Source organism: Episyrphus balteatus, chromosome 1 (genome assembly GCF_945859705.1).
Source record: "Episyrphus balteatus chromosome 1, idEpiBalt1.1, whole genome shotgun sequence".
Taxonomy (NCBI): domain Eukaryota; kingdom Metazoa; phylum Arthropoda; class Insecta; order Diptera; family Syrphidae; genus Episyrphus; species Episyrphus balteatus.
The window spans coordinates 80,475,201-80,499,462 of record NC_079134.1 but is presented as its reverse complement, the minus strand read 5'-3'; the positions used below and the strand labels follow the sequence as shown (position 1 = coordinate 80,499,462).

Genomic DNA, 24,262 nt, shown 5'->3' with positions numbered 1-24,262 from the left:
TCGAACGATTACAAGCACTCAAAAGTTACATTTTTTAAAATCGTTTCTCCGAGGAGAAGCCGCGAATCTTTTAAAACATATTCGATGTTCTGAAAATAATTATATTGAGGCTTGGTCTAGACTATAACAACATTACGATCAGAAGCATCTTATTGCTCGATCTGTCATTCATTCGTTTCTTTCGCTACCATCGTGCAATACTTCAAATCTTCAATCGCTTCGAAAGGTTAACTGATGGGGCTGATGAAGCAGTACGGGGACTCAATGCTTTGGACTCTAACGGACGAGATCCATGGCTGATTCTCCTTCAAAAGGTTGATCAGGAAACTAAAAAAGCCTGGGCTGAAGAAGTTGGCTCGCGAGTGATGCCACCATAGACGAACTCCTGGAGTTTCTTCAAACACGTTGCCAATGTCTTGAAGCTTGCAGTTCTTTTTCAAGTCCTAACAGCACCCGAGCTGTTCGTACGCATTTTGTTAAATCCACTCCTAGTTGTCCAAAATGTCAAGATGCACATTTACTTTCTAGTTGCCAAGAATTTAAATCTTTAAATCTCGAATCTCGTCGTGAATTCGTACGACTCCAATCACTTTGTTTCAATTGCCTGCGTTCGCCTCACAGTTCGTTGTCACAATTGCCAATCTCGCCGCCACTCCCTTCTCCATCCGCCTCAAACTCAAAATTCTAATCAACCAACAAATCAAAACTCAAATCAGAATGTAAATCAAAATTCAAATTCAGCTTCTAATTCAAATCTTCGTTCCTCTTCTTCTGAAAATCCAACTTCACATTCGTCAAATTCACTCATCGCAAATCATTCAATCTCATTTGAACCTAAACATGACGTCACTACAATTCTACCTACAGCTATAGCTCGTATTCAGGACAAGCACGGAATCTATCAAACGGTGCGCATTATTCTCGATTCAGGTTCTCAGGTATCATTTATTACTTGAGCAAACCGCTCAACGCCTAGGACTTCCTCGCAAACGTGGGAGGATTCCTATAGTAGGAATCGCATCAAAATCTGCTGGAGTAACCAACGGTTTAGTTAGCCTTAATGTTGTCTCCTGTCATAATTCTGATTCAGTTAATATCAACTGCTTCGTATTAACCAAAATCACCTCGTCACTCCCACCTTTACCAATAAAGCAAATTCTTCCAAATCTTTCTGAATCAGATCTTGCTGATCCTAAGTATCATTTACCTGGTCCAATAGATATTCTTATAGGCGCCGATAGAGTTTTTAATATCATAACGGGCGCTTCTAAAATCGAAGAAGGTGGGCACCTTACTTCGATTCCAAAAATTTTTGGATGGGTAATCGCTGGTTGTGACTCGCAACCTTCAAAAATACAAAGTTTCCACACTCGCTTAGATCATGGGCTAGTATTCGATTTAGAAAAGTTTTTTAGGCTTGAAGAAGTGTCCTACGAGCAACCAATGTCTATCGAGGAGCAACTGGCGGAAGAGAATTTTGTCAAAAATCACACTCGTTGTCATGATGGCAAATATGAAGTTGAGCTTCCATTCAAACCATAAACAAAAAATACCAAGACTGGAAACTCGGCGGTCAACTGACGTTTGCCTACAAGCTGCGAGGTGTGGTGAAAGTCGTGAACCTACCGTTGTGTTCGTGTCCGATGTGTGGGGAATGTCGTGAATCTATAAATGTGTGCGTCATTTACCAACGTGGTGGCTTTCACATATATTCACAAACAGCACTGTACACAAAAGGGTTTTGGGGGGAAAGACGTACGAAAGTTTCCAGTCTTGGTATTTTTTGTTTATGCTGGCAATAGTTACAAAGAGAAATGGGAATTTGAGAGAGCATGTGAAAAAAGAAAAACATACTCGTAGACGAACTGGTTGTTGGAAGTGGTTAGTGCCATAAACAAAAAATACCAAGACTGGAAACTCGGCAGTCAACTGACGTTTGCCTACAAGCTGCGAGGAGTGGTGAATGTCGTGAACCTATCGTTGTGTTCGTGTTGTTTATGATTCAAACCATCAACTAACTTCGACTTTGGAGATTCTCTGGGTACGGCTTCAGCTCGTTTTCATGCGATTGAACGAAAATTCAATTTTAACCCAAATCTGAAAACGGAATATTCGAAATTCATCCATGAATACATCTCTCTTGGACATATGGAAGAAAACCCTTCCAACGAAATTAAAAATTCTCCAAACTACTATTTGCCTCATCACGCAATCTTTAAAGAATATAGTAGTACTACAAAAATTCGTGTCGTGTTTGATGCGTCCGCGAAAACTAGCTCTTCAAACTCTTTAAACGAAACTCTTCTTGTCGGCCCTACCATCCAGCGCGATATTTTCTCAATCTGTTTAAGATCTCATCAACATGCCTATCTTATGACTGGAGACATTGAAAAAATGTATAGGCAAATCTGGGTTGCTCGAAAACACATAGATTTCCAACGAATAGTCTGGCGCGATAGCCCAAATGAACAGTTAAAACATTTTCGTCTTCTCACCGTTACGTACGGAACAGCTGCAGCTCCATTTTTAGCCACTCGAGTTTTAAAACAGTTAGCTGCTGATTCTTCGGTAACTCATCCTCGAGCATCAAAGATTCTCTTGGAAGATTTTTACGTTGATGATGTCATCACTGGCTCCGATACCATTGACGAAATCATATCGCTTCAGACGGAACTAGTCGGACTATTGAAATCAGCTGGAATAAATCTTAGAAAGTGGACTACTAATTGTTGGCCACTTTTGATTTCTCTACCAGATGATCAGCGTGAACTTTCACCGGTAGACTTTGAAGAATCGAATTCTATCAAAGTGCTGGGTTTGCAGTGGTGCCCATCAAAAGATGTATTTTCATACAAAGTCAAATTTAATCCGTCAAATACATGCACAAAACGTCACATATTATCAGAAGCTTCAAAAATCTTCGACCCGTTGGGATTTCTTGCTCCTGTCATCGTAGGAGTTAAAATCTTGCTTCAGGAGCTCTGGAGAAAACAAATCGCTTGGGATGAAGAAGTTCCAGATTCCTTATCACAGCAATGGAACTCTATACGAAATGAGCTACCCATCGTCGAATCTTTCGCTATACCGCGAATTATGCTTCAAAAACAACGTTATTGGGAACTGCACGGCTTCTGCGATGCATCTCTGGATGCATACGCAGCAGTGGTCTATTGTCGAAACGTCAACTCGGATAAGTCTACTTCGGTTACTCTCGTCGCTGCAAAATCTAAGGTCGCTCCATTGAAAGTTTTATCTCTTCCAAGGCTTGAGTTTTGTGGCGGCTTATTACTCGTTCGTTTGGTAAACAAAATCAAGCTCTCTTTACAGGTACCAGAAGTTAATGTATTCTGTTGGACGGACTCATCAAGTGTCTTGCATTGGTTTTGGTTGGCCGCATCTCCAAAGAAATGGTCGGTCTTCATTGGAAATCGAACATCCGAAATTCTGACATCAATGCCTTTTAAATTGTGAAACCATGTTCGATCTGCTTCTAATCCTGCTGATGCCGCGACAAGAGGACTGCTGCCATCAATGTTAAAAACAAAAGGTATCTGGTGGGAAGGTCCAGGATGGCTTAGTAAAGATAGAGACCAATGGCCTTCGTCTAGTGACATTTCAGAAGACATCGACACTCAGCAGTTGGAAGAGCGTAAGACAAACAAAATAGTTAATGTTTTTCTGTCTAATCAAGATCCAATCCTTCCATTCGATAACATCACTAATAATTGTTCAAGTTGGTTGAAAGTAGTGCGCGTAGCAACATACGTTATTCGGTTTATCGACAATTATTTTAGACCAAAAGAACTCAGGATTCTTAATCCGATTTCCACTGATGAGTTATCCTTTGCTAAAAACCTAATCATAAAATATGTTCAATCGTCCCTATTCAGTTCTGAAATTAATTGTTTAACCCTTAACTATAGTGGTGAAAATTTGTGGTGTTTTGAAATGATAAAATAAAATACAAAATTGAATTTTTTTATAAATTTTTTTTTTAAGCATTAAAAGATAACAATTTAAGAAGAAGTAAAAAAAAACAAAAAAAAAAGAGAAAATTCATTTTCAACGGTTTTTATTAACTTTTTAAAAGTAGATGTGGGTCCCCTGGACCCACCACTATAGTTAAGGGTTAAAATCTAATAAACAGCTTCCTTCAAAAAGCAGACTTTTAAGTTTGAATCCATTCATTGACTCTAAAGGTGTTCTTCGTGTCGGTGGTCGGTTGGAACACTCAAACCTGACTTTCTCTGAAAAACACCCAATAATCTTGTGCAAATCCCATCGAATCGCTAAACTAATTGCGGAATTCACACATAAAAATCATTTGCATGCCGGTGCATCGCTTCTTTTCTCTTTAATCAAACAAAACTATTACATTATTGGTTGCAGAAATCTTACTCGAAAGGTTATACGAGAATGTGTTGATTGCATTCGTCAACAAAAAGCAACTTATGGGAAATCTTCCCTCCGATCGAATTCGGTACGCGCGACCGTTCAGCAGAGTAGGCTGCGATTACGCAGGGCCTATCACGCTTCGTCTCAATCGGGGTCGGAACCCAAAGTTTGTAAAAGCCTACATAGCGCTATTCGTATGTTTCGTGACCAAAGTTATCCACATAGAATTAGTCGGGGATTTATCATCAATCGCTTTTCTATCGGCTCTTGATCACTTCGTTGCCCGCCGTGGCAAACCTACTGAAATCTGGAGCGATAACGGTACAAACTTTGTTGGTGCTAAACGGCTACTTAATGAACTGTACAATCATCTCTGCAGTCAACAACACAACAGCATCGTCATCGACCACCTGGCTAAAGACAACATTACGTGGAAATTCATCCCTCCGGCATCCCCACACTTCGGATGCCTTTGGGAGTCAGGTGTTCGATCCGTTAAACTGCATCTGAAACGTGTTATAGGAGATTCAAAACTTACTTATGAAGAAATGTATACCCTATTAGTGAAAATCGAGGCTTTGCTAAACTCGCGCCCAATGTGGCAAACTTCTGACTCTGACCCTATTGCCCTAACACCTTCTCATTTTTTAATCGGGGAAGCATATACTGCTGTTCCTCAACCAGAAGTTACTAACTCTATCATTTCAATCAAAACTAACTGGTCTCTTTTACAGGCGATGCTTCAAGGCTTTTGGAAACTTTGGCATGTTGAATTTTTAACTTCATTACAGCATCGCTCAAAATGGCAAAAATCTCACCCAAATCTAGAAGTTAATGATGTCGTCCTACTTAAGGAACCAAACCTACCTCCTTCAAAATGGATTCTAGGACGAATTATTTATCGAAACCCATCCAGGAACTGATAAAAAGTGCCGAGTTGTAACTATTCGCACAAATTCGGAGACTACGTTCGACCCACAATCAAAGTCGCCCGACTACCCTGTTCTGAAACGCCAGCGTCATAGCCTTTCAGGGGGGCTGGATGTTTAGGAATACCAAACTGCGCAAGCAGCACCCTATTATTTTGTTATCATAAATTGTATTCTCTTAATTCTCACTCTCTTTATGTGTTACATTTGCGCTTCCCGCTATGCACACATCATACGACTTTTTTTCTATTAAACATAACTGCATTGTTAAAAGCTCAACTCATAAAAACAACAATTTTGCTTAAGCTTTCACATTTCTGCTAAGCATTGGATTTTCATTCTGGTTTTGGCATTCATACGGGTCGGTCGACCAACTTAAATTTAAGAACAGAAAAACATAAATCACAAATCATACATTCACATGCATACAGTCTTCACACAAATCACAATTACAAAGAATTCAATAAAAATCATTATATTATAAAGTTTGAAATTAAATTAGTTTTCATTTTTATACACGGAACATTTATACTCAAAACACAAGAGGCACACGATACACAAACACCACATAATTTGGATTTGGTAAAAAACACAAAAACACATTACTAATATTTATTACACAATTACACTATATTAAACTAACAAAAATCTACATAATTATTAATAAATAATAATTCCCAAACATGTAGTATTTAGAAAAGAAATACTTAAAAATAATTGACTTTAATGTGTTTTTAAGTCATTTCAATATCAGTTTTGAGTTATGGACATGTCCGGGAACGCTGTTTTTTTGGTATATAAGATGCAATAAAACAGAAATTTAAACTTTTCTAACCGAAACAAATATATTCGTAGATGCGTGCCTACTATTTGAATTGGTAAATGAGAAAAAACTTTAAATAAATGCTATTTTGATTTAAAAAAATGCCTGGACATCAAATTTTCCACCTGCATGATTTTGACCCACATATGCTATTGACCAGAAAATGACCGTTCTTAAAAAAATTTCTTTTGACTTAACACTTTAGAGCCATTTAGTCTTCAAAAATAAACTTGGTCCAAAGGTGTTGAGTCAAGAAAAATCTTTTTTAACGTTGATAACAAAGCTTAATTTATAAAAGAAAGTTGGAATTTTCAATGTGAATAGTTACCAAATGTGAGAGTTCTTTTTGAAATAATATAATACTGTAGAAAAATGGTTTTTCGTTTTCTGTCTCCCTCTTGACTTAACGCCTTAGGATCAATTTTGTTATTTAGAAATTAAAAATTAATTAAAATTTCTGACTTAAACCCTTTGTACCGAATCATTTCTAACGGAAGGAGATCCGCTAGAGCTATGGCGATAGGACCAAACGAAAGAGAAAAAAAACTGACTGAAGTCCAATAAAATCCGAACATTGATTTTTTTGACATAATCCCTTTGTACCCGGCAGCAAAGAATTATTTTCGTACTTTTAGTACAGTTGAACAGAATTTTGTAAAAATATAGGTAATTTTCTCCAAACCGGTCCCTGTGATTTTTATAAAAACATGCAACTGCAATCGCAATGTAAAATGTAGTATGGTCAACCTTGATTCAATTTTGAATAAAAAAAATTTTAAAATGATGGTCTTCAACGCAAAATCATTCCGAAAAACAGTTAAATCAAAGTGGTTTCCGTTTATTTTAACTAGTTTGAAGTTTCACACAGTGTAAAACGGTTATTAACTTCTAACTTTGTTTAAAATGACAACCTCAATAATTTCAACAGATTTTTTTTTAACAAAACCTTTGATTGTATTAATGAAAAATTTAATATAGAAAAATTTATTTTTTGGATTTAGCTCAGGGAAATTAGTCAAAATATGGGCATGAAATCGCATTTTTCGCGGGACAAATTTTTTTTCATGGAATGTGTTCGGGTGATTGTCCTTATCATTAAAGTCAATTTGTTGGGATAATTGGAGGTTGGGAACAGCCGCCATCTTGGAAAAGAGATTGGTATCGTTTTTATTGAATAGCTCCATTGTTATTCATTTTATCAAAAAATGGCAAAGGTAAGACTTATTAACAATAAAATTATCTAAAAAATGATATACAAAACAATTCCGTGAGTTTATTAAATAAAATTTTATAGTTTGTCAAAGTGCGGGTTTGTATCGCAAGGTTGGGACAAAATGACATTTTTTCATATATCTGACGAACTTTTGATTTGTTTGGATAATTCTTCAAGAATGAATTGTAGTACTTATAATTACCTATAAATCGTTATTGTCACCATCGTATTGTAGAAGTAATCTAACTCCGAAACTCTCCATGTACTAGTCAAAAGTAAGAAAAAAGCTGTTTTTTTGCTAGTAGGCCGAGAAAATTTTGGGAGTAGAGGTATAACCAAAATATAAGTACGCAGTTTTGCAGCCGTACGCGTGTTAATGTCGATTTCGAAGGTCTGACAACTCTAATTGTGTGCTTTATACGGTTTTTGGGGGGTTAAATAACGTAAGTTTTCCAGTTAATGTGAATGGGCTAAATTTATACTATTTGAAATTATAAATATACAAGCTGATGCTCTATTATTTTTCCTAAATCTGAACACCCCAATCTTGAGGATGTGACCAATAGAACTATACAGGGTGTCCCACAGTCACCACCCCAAACGAAAACCATGGATTCCTGAGGTCATTTTAAGTCGAAAAACTTAAGAGGTAATTTTCTCGTTTTCGTCCCGTTTTCGAGTTACCACGGTTTTTATGATTTTTGTTCTCTTTTCCCTTATCTGGCTTTATCTTTGCCAAACTACGTTTGATTTGAAAATTTTTTTTTACAACCAATCAAGAATTTATTACTGTTTTAGTTTGTCACAAAACTTTTTTTTCTGCGGACAACCGTTTCTCCACAATTTTGCATCAAACACAATTTTCTTCGTTTTTTAAGTTGTTTTTTACACTTTCATATCATTTAAGTCAAAATAACACGTTAATGAGTATTAATTTTTTGTGCTTTTTATTAAAGCCCAGTTTATTTTCATAAAAAAAATAAGTTTTATTTCATAAAAAATGCTACTGAAAGTAATTAAAATAAAATAAACAAACTGAGTGAATTAAAAAAAAAATAATTTTTAAATGAAAAATTAATTTAAATGAATTAAAAACTTTTTCTGAGCTATTGTGGTTAAGAAAAGAACAAATAAATAAAGCTCAGAAAAAGTTTTTAATTCATTTAAATTAATTTTTCATTTAAAAATTATTTTTTTTTTAATTCACTCAGTTTGTTTATTTTATTTTAATTACTTTCAGTAGCATTTTTTATGAAATAAAACTTGTTTTTTTTATGAAAATAAACTGGGCTTTAATAAAAAGCACAAAAAATTAATACTCATTAACGTGTTTTTTTGACTTAAATGATATGAAAGTGTAAAAAACAACTTAAAAAACGAAGAAAATTGTGTTTGATGCAAAACTGTGGAGAAGCGGTTGTCCGCAGAAAAAAAAGTTTTGAGACAAACTAAAACTGTAATAAATTCTTGATTGGTTGTAAAAAAAATCTTTCGAATAAAACGTAGTTTGGCAAAGATAAGGCCAGTTAAAGGACAAGAGAACAAAAATCATAAAAACCGTAGTAACTCGAAAACGGGACGAAAACGAGAAAATTACCTCTTAAGTTTTTCGACTTAAAATGACCTCAGGAATCCATGGTTTTCGTTTGGGGCGGTGACTGTGGGACACCCTGTATATAAGCCGTTTATACGATTATATTTTAGAAGCTTTTTTGTTTAGCTTTTTGTTTGTTTATTTGAATTGAAAAGCCTGATATGGTTAGTTAAAAAGGCTTATATCGTGAGTTCTATTAACCCCATAGCCGAGATTGAGGTGTCTAGATTTAGGAAAAATAATAGAACATCAACTTGTTTATTTATAATTTCAAATAGTATAAATTTAGCCCATTCACATTAACTGGAAAACTTACGTTATTTAACCCCCCAAAAACCGTATAAAGCACAAAATTAGAGTTGTCAAACCTTCGAACTCGACATTAACACGCGTATGGCTGCAAAACTGCGTACTTATATTTTGGTTATACCTCTACTCCAAAAATTTTCTCGGCCTACTAGCAAAAAACTAATTTTTTTCTCACTTTTGACTAGTACATGGAGAGTTTCGGAGTTAGATTACTTCTACAATACGATGGTTACAATAACGATTGTGGGCTCATTTTATAGGTAATTATAAGTACTACAATTCATTCTTGAAGAATTATCCAAACAAATCAAAAGTTCGTCAGATATATGAACAAATGTCATTTTGTCCCAACCTTGCGATACAAACCCGCACTTTGACAAACTATAAAATTTTATTTAATCAACTCACGGAATTGTTTTGTATATCATTTTTTAGATAATTTTATTGTTAATAAGTCTTACCTTTGCCATTTTTTGATAAAATGAATAACAATGGAGCTATTCAATAAAAACGATACCAATCTCTTTTCCAAGATGGCGGCTGTTCCCAACCTCCAATTATCCCAACAAATTGACTTTAATGATAAGGACAATCGCCCGAACACATTCCATGAAAAAAATTTTGTCCCGCGAAAAATGCGATTTAAATTACTAATTTCCCTGGGCTAATTAAGAAAAATATATTTATTTTTTAAATATCAATTTACGAAAACGGGACATTTTTTCAAATCTTAGTTTTAATTTGGTTAAATATTTAGCCGAGGATAAGTTTTTGACATTTGTATCTATGTCTGTTGAATAAAGAATTTATCTTGGGCTTTATTTAGCTGTGAGAATTGGGGCACATCTTGTATTTATTTGCGAAACAATAACAAAACAAAATCCTGCTTTTGTTGTAAAGTTAATGAAAACAATAATCTGATCTGGATCACGAGGAAAATAAAACACAACTAAAGTGAAATATATTGAAAAATATGGATTTTTCCTAATACACACTCATAATGTTGCATTACTTTCCCAATTTTCTCTCTTTATTTTCATTTTTTGATTATTTATTAAAAAAAAATCATTAATCCTTCTGCAAATAATTTATCCTCCTAGAGCAGGGTAAATGTTTGACAGCTGAAATTTTTTGTTTATTTAAAAATGAATTGTCAAAAATTTAACCTCGGCTACAACAAATAGCATGCCAACTATATTTTGAATTGTAATTTTTTAATTTTGTATGTATGTTTCAAAAATTACTTCTTAATGAAATAAATCAAGTTGGCTACTTAGGTACCGTAACATGGGGTTACTTTGCTCCGATTTTTGTACTATTTTTAGAAAACCTCTTAAAAATGGTAGAGACATTTTTGTATATATTTATTTTTTTCTTTTAATTCATTGATAAGACGTGAAATAATGCATTAATTAAAAAAAAACATTCAAATAACATTAAAAATATTTTGTTTTTTAAGTTGAAAAGTGGTGCAAAGTAGTCCAAGGGACGGGGTTACTTTGCTCCACCTGAAGTTTTTCACTATACTGCCTGTTTTTAAAAAGCTGGAGCAAAGTTAGTATTGTATTTTAATAGCCCTGGATCAAAGCTTCAAATCTGAAGGAAAAAAAAATTGTAGGTACACACACAACTCTTTTTTTTTACAAAAAACAAAACAGCCTCTTTTATTTCATTAATTGATTATAAATAAATACGAATTTAAAGAAAAAACAGAAAACTTCACTAATTTAACCAAAATAAGTTTAAAATAAACATAAATAACAATTTAATAAACGAAAAAATAGTTCACTTTTAAAAACAATTAAAACATACATAGAATTAAAAACATATTTAATTATAAAAATAAATTGCTCCTGGGGCAAAGTAACCCCAAAAAAAAAAAAAAAGTGCTTAGTCACATAAAAAAAATGCAATAATTATTATTCATAAATTAAACAAACAAATGACAAGCGCAGAGTAATAACAAAATAATATCATAACTAGAATATTTGTATTTACTTTGTCAAATATCACACAAGTGGTTTTACACACCAAATTTTTCACCGCAAAAAAAACATGAATTTACTACCTCAAATTCACAGGTCAACTGCTTCTTACAAACTGCCGGCAGATGGTCCGTTGCAACACGTGGCAGATGTATATATGTGTGTGTGTATATTACAGTAGCTTCGATATAGAGAATCTAACATGTCTGAGCGTGAATCAAGAAACTAACTCTTTTCGTCAGTGGCGCAAAGTTACCCCCGCCGGGGCAAAGTAACCCCGTGTTACGGTATGCAGAGTATTGAGCTTAATTTAAGCTCCGAAACAAAATCCTCTCGAAAATACATTTGATCTTAGATTTTGGATAGAATTTTGTATGTTAGCTAAAATTAAGCATATATGTACCTATGTATTTTGAGCACTTGACCATTTTTTTGATTATCTTGAAAGTAAGTTTTTTTTGATCCTGTGACCCCCTCCAAACCAAATTTCTAGATCCGCGCCTGGTTGATCTGTCTATTGAACTTAACTGAAATGAGATCTTGACATCCCTTTTGTATTATAATTATGCTTACGCATCAAATCTTTGTTTGACTGTGATGATACATTGATTCAATGTTGTGAAATACTATGGTATCCATTTGATAGTCGTTCACAAGATGCTGAAGGCAAGAAAGTGCTGATATGCAATTTATGTCTTTATGATCGCTTTATTTGTTTACATTTGATATACATTTAATACTCATACACAAGTTGCTGAAGGCAAAAGTGCGGTGCAGGGAACTAAGTCCACTGAGGGACTTCGTTTTCATTGAGTGGGAACGAAATCCACTTTAGTGAAGTGGTTTTCTTTCGCATTCAAGGTGGGATTGAATTCCACTCTCTAATGGGAACCTAGTACACACTCAAATAAATTAAAAGATAATTTATTTTCAACAACGATTTAATAACGAAAAACGAAAGTAATCAAATAAGCGTGATTTTTCGTAAAAGTACTTTTTAGTAAAATAAATCGCGCAGGGGCATAAGTCCCGATTTTCTTCGGAATTTATGTCCCACTTTACTAGAATACAATTCGGGACTTAGGTATGTCCCTCACTACTGAGACATAAGTCCCAAAAAACAAAACAAAGTATATCTGTATTTGAATCATATGTTCCAACTAATCCGGTATCCATAACAACACAAGAATCAAGAACAATTTCTTCCACTGAAACTATTACTGAAACTATTACTGCAAGTTCTCCTTCTGCATCAGTTCAAACTTCTTTACCAAACTCCTCGAGACAACCATTTGAATTACCTGCAGTAGAGCGACCTGCAATAGAGCGACCTGCAGTAGAGCGACCTGCAGTAGAGCGACCTGCAGTAGAACAACCTGCAATCGAAGATAACAGATACGAGTCTCCTATTGCACATGGACTTAAAGTTGTTGAAGGTCAAAAACAAATTTTTATTTCTAAACTTGCACCATCTACAAATGCTTTAGATATTAAAACGTATTTAATTCAAAAAATTGGTAAACCAGAATTAATCACAGTGGAGAAAATGCTTCAAAGGAACTATTCCAAGTATGCATCATTTAAAATAGAATGTCCGGACTCGATTTTCCATTTACTGAATTCTGCATCATTTTGGCCTAATGGTGCAATCGTACACGAATTTGTGAACAGGAACTCAAAGATACAACCACACCATTTTCGACAGTAACTGACAACGCTAAAACCCAGCAGCATGTATTAATTTACTATCAAAACGTTAACGGCTTACAGACCAAAACCAATATAGTCTATACGAGCTTAACCAATCTCCCTCACGATGTAATTTGTTTTAACAGAGACGTGGCTGAAAAAACCGACAACTGCAGGATAACGAAAAACACAACCGATCAATCTGGTGGTAATAAGTATTCTCCTTTATTCAAGTAAATCTATTCTACTCTATAGCTATGTATGTCTTATATCTATTTTACAAATATAAATGTATTTGTCTTAATCTACTTAAATTACCTTATCTCTAGTTTTCTTAAAATCCTAAAATAACAATAAATGTAAATATAAGATAGCGACGCAAGATACAATACATCCTCAATCACAACCATATTGCTCACAGATGTATGTCATAAAACACAATCTCTGAGCAATTACGGTTATGTTTGAAAGGGATCGACATGACCTAGCGTCGCTATTTATTTGTTCGTTAAATTCTCTACAGGTAATTGAACATACTCCCGCCATTGGCATCATTGAAAATGTGTCAATTTAATGATTTTAGGGTAATGCTGATCTTCAGGAACGTCGTCGTTGGAAATTGGTAGAATTATTGTGGTGAAGATGCTGTATGTAGCAAGTGATGATTCTGCAAAGTATATATCAACTGGATACAACGATTTGAAATTATTCACCAGTGTCTTGAAGAGTTGTACAATGCACATCAGACGTTGTGTCATACCATTTTAATTTAACATCGAGGAGGCACCTTTGATGTCTTCATATGATGTCTTCTTGTGAGAATCCTAGACTCCATATGCAAGAACCAGTGTCAGAATTGTCTTCTTTCAAAACTCACTTATTCCGATTGGTAGGATTTGCAAGTTTTAACATCTGGTTGCAAATGCTTCATGGATTGGGATTTGAATAGTCGATAAATATGACCCTTGTCATTATTTAAATCCAACTTTTTTATCTTCGTTTATTGACCACCTTACTTGTCATTATATTGATCAAGTGTGTTTAAGTCATCTAAGAAAGTGTGATGTTACTGGCAAATTCGGTGCACACCAGGTCATCTTTCGAATATATATACGTTTTTACTGAACTCGAATTTTGTCAACTATGTTAATCCTAGATGATTTTATCAAACACTCCACTGCATTCACTGGTAATATCATATCAGGATACAATTTTACTGAATCAACCACTTAACTCTTCTAGTTTTACCAATTCCATTGTTGTTGTTGTTTCCTGGTCGGTCCAATGCTTCCTTCGGATCGAGATAAATTTACTTGTTATTCTAAGATAATGTTATCATATTTTTGCTTAGTGGAAATGCTCGTAAATAATTTGTACAATATTTTAATTCAAGCAATTTTTAAATATAGTAAATAAATTCTTTAATTATTCAAGATATTACAATGAATTAAGCCGATTTTTTTACATTTTGAACGTGTATGGAGCATGTAGGGGAGACCATGAAAAAACCGACAACTGCAGGATAACGAAAAACACAACCGATCAATCTGGTGGTAATAAGTATTCTCCTTTATTCAAGTAAATCTATTCTACTCTATAGCTATGTATGTCTTATATCTATTTTACAAATATAAATGTATTTGTCTTAATCTACTTAAATTACCTTATCTCTAGTTTTCTTAAAATCCTAAAATAACAATAAATGTAAATATAAGATAGCGACGCAAGATACAATACATCCTCAATCACAACCATATTGCTCACAGATGTATGTCATAAAACACAATCTCTGAGCAATTACGGTTATGTTTGAAAGGGATCGACATGACCTAGCGTCGCTATTTATTTGTTCGTTAAATTCTCTACAGGTAATTGAACAGTGGCTATGTTCATCAATAGCTAATTCTGAACTTTTTGATAGCAACTACCAAATTTACCGACGTTATCGTCATTCTAACTACGATTCAACTGTGGTTGGCGGAGGAATTATTATAGCCGTACAAAATTCGTTAATGTGCTCTCTCGTCGATGACTTCCGACAATCCTTGCTTGAAATATTGTGCAACATATTTGCTCCAACAGTGATGTATATGATCAACTTTACGACTGCCTGGATGGCATAACTGCAAACATTGACCCTAACGATGAAATAATCATAGTTGGCGATTTCAATCTAAGTGATCTAAACTGGATTAATTCTAAAGATAGCGTCGAATTTTTGCCTATTAATCTGTCGTCGTCCAAAGAAATCTCCCCCATAGATTCGATGGCTGCCCTTTGTTTAAATCAAATTAATGGAGTTCCAACCAATAACAATAAAATTCTGGACCTTGTATACTCTTCCGAGTCCTTAAACACGGACGCTGCTGTTACACTTAGTGATGTAAAACTTGTCATCGAAGATCGTCATATCGTCATCATTCTGCTTTATCGATATTTTTGAACTTGAATGTTTGTAACTTTTCGAATGCTTGTAATCTTGTTGAATTCAATTTTAGAAAATGTAACTTTGATGAATTGTTTAATCTATTAAGTCTCACGGATTGGGATACTTTGCTTAGTGGTTCAAGCCTAGATAATAAGTTATTTAAGTTTTATAAAATAATATTTGACTGCTTTTTAGAAACCATCCCTTTACGTCATGTTAAAACTAAAGATAACTATCCCCCATGGTTCGATCGGCATTTGAAATCCTTGAAAAACTTCTTTAGTTTTTCAAGGATTTCAAATGCCGTGGTTAAGGTTCAATCAAACTAAAACTGATAGCGACCTACTAAATTATATTGATTTTAAAAATGAATTTAACAACTATTCAAACTATCTTTAAAATGAATTCTTAACCAAAACTGGAAATGATTTAAAAATAAATACTAAAAAATTCTGGAATTTTGTTGATATCAAAAGAAAAACTGATGGCTACCCAATATGTATGGAGTTTGATAAGTTTTCTAGCCAAGATCCTAAAGTTATATCCAACATGTTTGCGGAGTTTTTTATGAAGTCCTTTGAGGAAACTCTCCCATCTGACCCTCGATCCCCTCTGACATCTCAACAATATGCCCACTTAGGACTAATACATTTTTCAATAACTGAATCTACAATTCGTGAACAAATTTTAAAACTTGACGACAGTTTAAGTTCTGGGCCTGACGGTTTACCTTCATTCATGTTAAAAAAATGTGCAAATCATTTATCTTACCCACTATTTATTCTTTTTAACCACTCAATTAAGTACTCTACATCTCCTGATCTATGGAAATATGCTTTTCTTAAACCTATTCATAAAAAAGGTCCTAGTCACTTAGTTACTTACTACCGCCCCATAACCAAACTCTCTGTTATACCTAAATTGTTCGAATTGTAGTGTGTGATGTCTTATCTTTTAATTGTTCTTCTATCATTAGTGAAAATCAGCACGGGTTTGTTAAAAAGAAATCTACTGTCACTAATTTATTAGAATTCACAACGTTCTGTTTTGACGCTTTTGAAAAAATTCTGCAAGTTTATTGTATTTTTACCGATTTTAGCAAGGCATTTGACAAGCTTAACCATAGTATTCTTCTCAATAAACTGTCAAGATTTGGACTAAATGATTCTTTTATCAATTGGTTGTCTTCTTACCTCAGTGATAGACATTATAGTGTAATTTTCAGACATAATCACTCAAATAAGTTTGTAGTTAACTCCGGTGTACCTCAAGGCAGTCATTTGGGTACACTATTATTTGTCTTATTCATAAATGACCTTCCATCTTTTTTAAAACAAACTCTTCCTCATTAATGTACGCTGACGATGTTAAAATATTTCGGAAAATAAATTCATTGAATGATTGTAATCTTCTTCAAAATGACCTACTATGTTTTTGGGAATGGTGCAATAACAATCGTTTATTTTTAAATGTTGACAAATGCAAGACAATGCGTTTCACACGCAAGCATGATTTCATTGTTTTTGATTATATGTTAAACTCCTCTAGCTTACACGTCCAATCCAGCTTTGCTGATCTGGGTATAATCCTAGATTCAAAGTTATCATTTACTGATCACTACGATTCAATAATCAAAAAAGCTACATAATAGATCACTCGGTTTTATTAAACGTTTTGGAAGTGAGTTCCGTGATCCCTTCGTAATTAATAGTCTATTTTTTTCGTTTGCCAGATCTGTATTAGAATATGGCTGTGTTATATGGGCCCCTTATTACAATGTTCACACAAATAGAATTGAAAGTGTCCAAAAGTAATTCATAAAGTTTTACTTTCGATTTCTTCCTCGGTCAAATTTAATTGAATGGCCTTCCTACCCTCAGAACCTAATTCTCTTGAATATCCCATCCCTTTCTGCTCATAGAGAGTTTTTACAGCTTTGCTTCATCGTTGGATTAATGAAAGGATCTATTTCCTCCTTCTCAGTTTTGGGTCGTTTGAACTTTAACGCGGCCCGTGTCGGGTTAAGAACTAGATTGCCAGTACGTCCCACTTTTAGCAGATCGAACTATGGGTCTCCACTATGGGTCTAACAGTCCGATTAATCTATGGGTCTAACAGTCCGATTAATCAGTTAATCAATATTTTCAATAAACATTATAACTTGATTGACTCTGCTAACGTAAATATTAAATCAAAACAGTTTAAAATTAGATTTTTCGTTAATTTTGTAAATAAGAAATTTAATTGTGTTATCTTTTTTTTTTATATATACATTAATTTTTATTATTATAGTTATTTATATTTATAATTACCTGTAACGTTAGGATTTTAACGTGCTCAATAAATCAAAATCAAATCAAAATCAAAAAAACAATTTCGGCACTCATTTTCCACATGTAATTTTTTTTTTTTATTTTTGCGTATAAGTACCTGAAGAGACAAGTTAATATGACCACTGCTGATCAAATAGTAGAACCGATATTGTAGAACCGGTCTTGATTTATTTTTGTCGGTAGTACCTAGTCCAATCCAAAGCACAATTACAAGATGTTGAAGAACAAAAAAGAAGTTGGCAAACTTAATGGTTAGTCGAAATAGCATCGTGTCAAAATTAGATCTTGGAAAGTGAAAGTCTTTTCGAAAATATTTTTGATATGTATTCTTTTTGAGTTGATAAGAGGGTGAAGTGGAAAAACTTTTGCTCACATGAGAATCTATTTAATTTGTACATCTCAAACGCGTAGCGGAAAAAACGAAGATGACCGAAGATCAACCCAAAATTGGGAACGCCTTCACCTTCATTCTTCAAAATGTTTACGACAAAAAATAAGAGTGCCTTTTAAAAAGTAAAATCGAAAAAAATTGGGGCGCCTTTGTGAAAGTAAATATAATTAAAACATCGATTACAGCAGTGTCTTCCAAGCCGAGATACTGGCAGTGAAAAATGCTACTACACAAATATCCATGATGGCGACATCACCAAGCGGCAATAAAAGTGATTTCTGCCACCTTAATCAAGTCAAAGCTTGTTTCTTGCTGTCGCGAAGAGCTTAGGGTTCTTGGTATGCAGCATAATGTAAGACTCTGCTGGGTTCCCGGCCACAGTGATGTGTTCGCCAACGAAAAAGCGGACGAGCTTGCAAGGGAAGGTTCAGTACTTGATCCTTCTCTCATAGACCATAACATCAGAATCCCACAATGTGAAATGAAACGAAATATCGTCAAACATATTTTTCAAAAAACCAATGAAAAATGGAACCTCATAGATACCTGCGGTCACACCAGGAAACTTTGGCCGAATAACGACGAGAAAAAATCAAATAAGATCTTACTACTTAGTAAACCTTCCTTAAGATCCCTAATAGGCGTCTTAACGGGACATAACCTACTGGGCTACCATAAAAAGAAAATAGGGCTTAGCACAGATGACCTACAGTAGCGAGCAAAAAAATGCAAACGAAAAAGGTTTGAAGAGTTTTGAACAAGAACTAAGTTACCAAATTTGGCCTATTGAAACTGTTTTATTTTCATTAAACAGAGTCAATTTGTGGAATATTTTACTCCAAAACCATTATTTGGTCAAAAGTCTACCTAAATATGCGTTTATAGACGAGCAAAAAAATGCAAATGTTTTTATTGTTTGCATTTTTTTTGCTCGCTACTGTATGTAGAGGCTGCGGCAATGAGGACGAACAAGAAGACACTACTCACTTCTTCTGTCACTGTCCAGCACTCCGCCGCACTAGAAAAACATTTTTAGGGAACTACTTCTTTAATGAATTAGAAGAACTATCAGAACTGTCAGGAACAGCCTACTGAACTTTGTCAAGTCTACCAAATGGCTCGACAAACCATAGGATTCATAGAACTACACATTTTTTAATGAGGTTATAAACAAGGGATCTACATTGATCTAAGTATGACGGTAACAACATCAACCAGCCCATTTAACCTAACCTAACCATCTTCACCACACTCGACCTAAGAAGAGCATGCCATCAGATTCCACTCGCTCCTGAAGATCGACCTAAAACTGCGGTCATTACACCGTTCGGCCTCTTTGAGTTCAACGTGATGACATTCGGCCTATGTAATTCCGCCCAAACAATGCAGCGTTTCATGGACTCAGCTCTCAGAGGACTTGAATTCTGTTTTAGCTACATTAACCATATCCTCATTGCGTCAAGTTATGAGGAAATTCATCAACAGCATTTGCGTACAGTTTTTGAAAAACTTCAAGAGTTCGGCCTAGTCATCAATGTATCAATGTGTTTCTTTAGACTTACAGTGGTGAGAAACTTAGGCTACATGGTGGATGAATCAGGTATAAGACCTCCTTCCGACCGTGTCGAAGCACTAACAAACTATACAAAACCAACGACTATGGATCAGCTACGAAAGCTCTTAGGTTCGTGGAACTTTTATCGAGGCTACATTCCTGATGAATGCAAAGACAAGTTGAGGGACGCAGTACAACTAGCTCTTCCACGTTCAGATGTGCCTCTAGTTTTACGATGTGACGCCTCAGATGTTGCAGTTGGAGCTGCAATCGACTAACGCGTCAATGAACAACTGCAGCCACTTGGTCTCTTCTGGAGAAAACTCAATACCAGAGAAATGAAATACAAAATCTATGATCGAGAAGTCCTAGCCATCTACAGAGCCGTAAAACATTTTCAACATCTCATCGAAGGTCGCGAACTAATTATTCTTACCGTCACAATAAGCAACACAGACTTGTTCGATATGCAAAGAGATGACGACGAACTGAAGCTTCTTTTTGAAACACCAGGTAAGAATTCACTTCAATTACGACGACTGCGAACAGAGGATACCGACACCACTGCCAGCAGCACTTCGTAGAAAAGTTTTCGACAGTGTGCATAAATTATCACATCCCAGCGGAAGAGCTGCCAAACAACAAATATGCACCAAGTACGTGTGACCAAACATGTCCAAAGATATACTTTCGTGGGCCAGAACATGTATACAATGCCAGCGTAGCAAAATAAGTCGTCGCGTCAAGAATGCACCACTACACATCGACATGCCAAGTATTAAATTCGAACATGTTCATATCGACATCGTTATAATGCCACTTGTAAACGATTTTCGATATCTATTAACCATGATAGATCGCTTTCCGAGGTGGCCAGAGGCAATACCACTCAAAAACATCATAGCAGAAACCATCGTCAGCTCATTCTTCAATAATTGGGTAAGTAGATCTGGGGCCCCTAAAACAATAACTACCGACAGAGGAACACAATTCGAATCAGCATTATTCAAGGCACTCTCTAAAATAATCGGAAGCACACGAATCAGGACTACTGCCTACAATCCTGCTGCCAACGGAATGATAGAGCGCTGGCACAGGTCATTAAGTCATCTATAAAGTGCCAAGAAGCTACAGGTTGGGTGAGTGATCTTCCTACTGTTTTATTAGGCCTACGGACTAGCTTTAAAGAAGATATAAAGACTACTGCCAGCTAGACCATCGCCCTCGTCAACAAATCTTTTGGGTAATTTGAAAACATATCCGGCAAAGAAAAACCAAAACAAGTAAGATTTGCAAAATAAATATAATAAATAAAAAAAAAAAACATCAATCGCTGTCACTTGGGAATGAGTGCTTTGGTGATTGTGAACACACCCAACAAGGAAGGAGAGAATTAAGTTAAGAATTAAGTTACGACTTTTAACACAGGAACGTGTCCCTCAGCAAGAAGACGATTTGATTTTCCAACGTTTTTTAAAGATCCAAGAAGAATATGACGACTGAGAATCAAGACGAGACGCGTCGAGAAACTTTGTTCTTAAAAGAAATTTGTTAAATAAATTGTTTGGATTATTTTATTCTGTTTTTAATAATAAAGTATTTTATATTAAAAGTTTCTTTTTACTGAATAACATGTGAATAACAGTGTTTTGACATGCGAGTCCGCTACATAGTGCGATAATAAACTTCTACAAGATAAGACGAGAAACTACAAAGACATACAATGGTGTGAATGTCAAATTTGAGTGAAGTTGGTGGAGGTTGAATGATGGAATTTGAACGAATGGAACATGAAACAGGTTGAATTGAATCGCAAAATTCAAGGTGCAAACATAATGCGTTAAGGCGATAACACTTTGCATTTTCTTTTTCGATACTTTATTTACGTAGTTGAGCGCAGTTAAACGTAGCCGATCTGCCTCCCATCGGTAGCACATCTGCGAAAGCTTTGTCAGAAGTAAAGTGTCCTCTTTGTCGTTTAAATCTGGGTATTAATTTATTTTTCCTACGTCATTATTACCAGTTACCTACTTGTTAAATGTCTTCAAAATTAAATTTAAATTAAAAGCCAACAAAAAAACAGTCAATAGCCCAATATAATTATTAAAACAAAAACCCGTGCAATACAAATTAAATTCAACAAAAAAAAAAAAAGTGCATAAAAACAAACAACAACAAAATCAGTGCATAAAGAAAAAAAAAATAATATAAAAGTCCAGTAAACTCAGTGTCGAAAAACAAAAAAAAAACAATTACAACATTAACCACCTCTCTGTTATCATCACAAATAGGCCAGTCATTATGTCGGAAAAAACGGCTTAGAAATGCAAAATGACCGAGAAAGCTAAATTTTGGATATTTTGTAGAGGATGCTTAAAAAAGCTTAAATTGAAGTTTTCGACCAAGATTTCCTATGAGCTTTTTCTGCCATTTTGAAAAAAAGAATAAAATTGTTTTTTTGACAATAACTCGGCTATCTGACGAGATGCGAAAATTTTACAAGAAGCTTTTTTGTAGCTTTTAACGAGTTCTACAATTTATGCATACACATTTTTTGTGTATCATGAACCGTTTTCGAGATATCGATTAAAAAAGTCAAAAATTTAGGACATGCCATTTGTTTTTTGACATAATCTATTTTTGGGTGATGAATATCGAAAAAATTATTAAAATCAAATTTGTAGACCACATTCAGACCTAAAATTTCGTATTTTTATATTTTTTTTTGGAAAAAAATTACGACTTCCAGTCGGCCGCAAAGTCGTTTAGTCCGCGCCCACCGTCAAGCAAGCCGCCCGTTCGGTTGTAAAAAAACAATCATTCATGTTTTTTTTTTTAATATTTATATTATTATATCAGTAACACATACATAAAAAATGTATGTATTTATTTAATAAATAATGAGAAGAAGATGGTAATTGTTTTTTTGTAACCTCAATTTTATTAACCCAAATTTTGTAAATACAGTATACCGGCTTTTTGTGTTGATTGTGCATTTTGTAATTTGCTTCAATCTCTATATTATTTAGTTCATCAAAATTGTAATTAGATCAGTGCCAATAATTTTTGAAAATAAAAAAATTATTAGCAGCATATGGGTGGTTGGAAAATTTAGGATAAATAGTATATGAAAGGGGAAAAATAAATGCCCACAAACTAATTGGTGGAAAAAGGTGGGTGGGCGAAAAATAGGGGTTGGTGTCAAAAATCGTGGTTTTTTACGATTTGTGTCAAAAGTAGACCTCCTATCGAAAAAAGTTAAATGCAAAAGTTTTGGATATTAAAAGTGTCATAACCAGTGCCGGTTTAAGCACTACCGGCGCCCCTGGGCAAGATTGCAAGTGGCGCCTCTAAAACAAAATTCATCAAAAAACAATTTTTTAAAATCACGAAAAAAAGCAATAGCAGATTATGTCTTACCTCTCATATACTTGTTAATGCATTTATTAAAAATGTGCAGTGTATTAACTTAAAAAGGTTAACTTAAAAAAAAATTAATTATTCATGTCATTTAGGCTCAAGACTACCTTTATCTCTGACTTTTTTGTTTAAACACATTTAAAGATTAGGTACAGTTGGTTTAATTTGAACAATATTTTTTCAAAAACTTTTTCAACTAGGTACATTAATGTCGTTTTCAATTGGAATCACTCAATGATTCACTCATTCTGAAATCCAATCGAAAACAACATACCTTTATAAGTATAAGGTTTGTTCGTTGTGAGCTCTAGGGCACTCTGGGTCGCACCGAATTCGTTGTCAAGCGTTTTTTGTAGCTCCTTTTTCAACCAGAGTTATTTCCTCTGTGTTCGATGTTCGCTGATGAAACTAAAGCTCTGAGGTGTTCGATGTAAAATGAAAACCCGAGAAACTCTGATTTTTTTCACAGTTAATTGAAATGACTTAGAGTGCCCTGGAGGGGGGAACAACGAACAGAACTATTTTTTTATTCTCACACACAAACGTTGTTTTTATGAGAAATGGAGAAGCTGTCAATTTTTGGCATTTCTGGATTTTGGGTTTTCGGGATTTTGGGATTGTAGGTTTTCAGGATTTTGTGTTTTTGGGTTTTCGAAATTTACGGTTTTCTGCATTTTGGGCTTTCTGGATTTTTAATTTCGGGATTCTGTCCGTCTCCCTTCTCTTTCCTTATTCATTATTATAGGGGCGCCTTTGCAAAAATTAAATTGGTAGGAGGAATATTAGGATTGCTTTAGTCTTTCAAAAGAAATTAGGGCGCCTTGTTTTTCAAAGATGAACGAAGATTTTGGACACCATTGTCCTTCCGGAAGCCAAATAAATTAACCCAAAATTGGGGGGCGCCTTCATTCTTCAAAAAGTTTAGGACGAACAATACGAGCGCCGTTGAAAATGTAAAATAGAAAAAAATTGGGGCGCCTTTGTGAATGTTAAAAAAAAATAAAACATCGATTGGCAAGACTTCGTTATTTATATAACTTTTGTAAAAGTTCGGGGCGCCTGCGGCGCCCCTCAATTCTTGCGCCCCTGGGCGACGGCCCAGGCTGCCCCCCCCCTAAAACCGGCTCTGGTCATAACTTTTACTCAAACCTTTTTTTTAATACATATAATCTCAAAAATATTGAAAAAATGCAAAAAA

The 24,262-nt window shown here is 34.7% G+C and overlaps 2 protein-coding genes across 5 annotated transcripts in view; one reads left to right on the top strand and one right to left on the bottom strand.

Moving 5' to 3' along the window:
* LOC129907232 (solute carrier family 12 member 6) overlaps window positions 1-24,262 on the bottom strand; it is a 758,459-nt gene that overhangs the window by 684,836 nt on the left and 49,361 nt on the right. The gene's annotated exons all lie outside the window — the stretch shown is intronic.
* LOC129907235 (uncharacterized) lies at window positions 1,517-4,218 on the top strand. The gene is made up of 2 exons (XM_055983341.1): window positions 1,517-3,904; window positions 4,128-4,218. The coding sequence occupies exon 1, from the start codon at window positions 2,149-2,151 to the stop codon at window positions 3,469-3,471; it is 1,323 nt and encodes a 440-aa protein (XP_055839316.1). The 5' UTR covers window positions 1,517-2,148; the 3' UTR covers window positions 3,472-3,904; window positions 4,128-4,218.

What these genes read in the sequence shown, in the direction of transcription:
- LOC129907235 (XM_055983341.1), top strand. Translation starts at nt 2,149, where the DNA reads ATGGAAGAAAACCCTTCCAACGAAATTAAAAATTCTCCAAACTACTAT.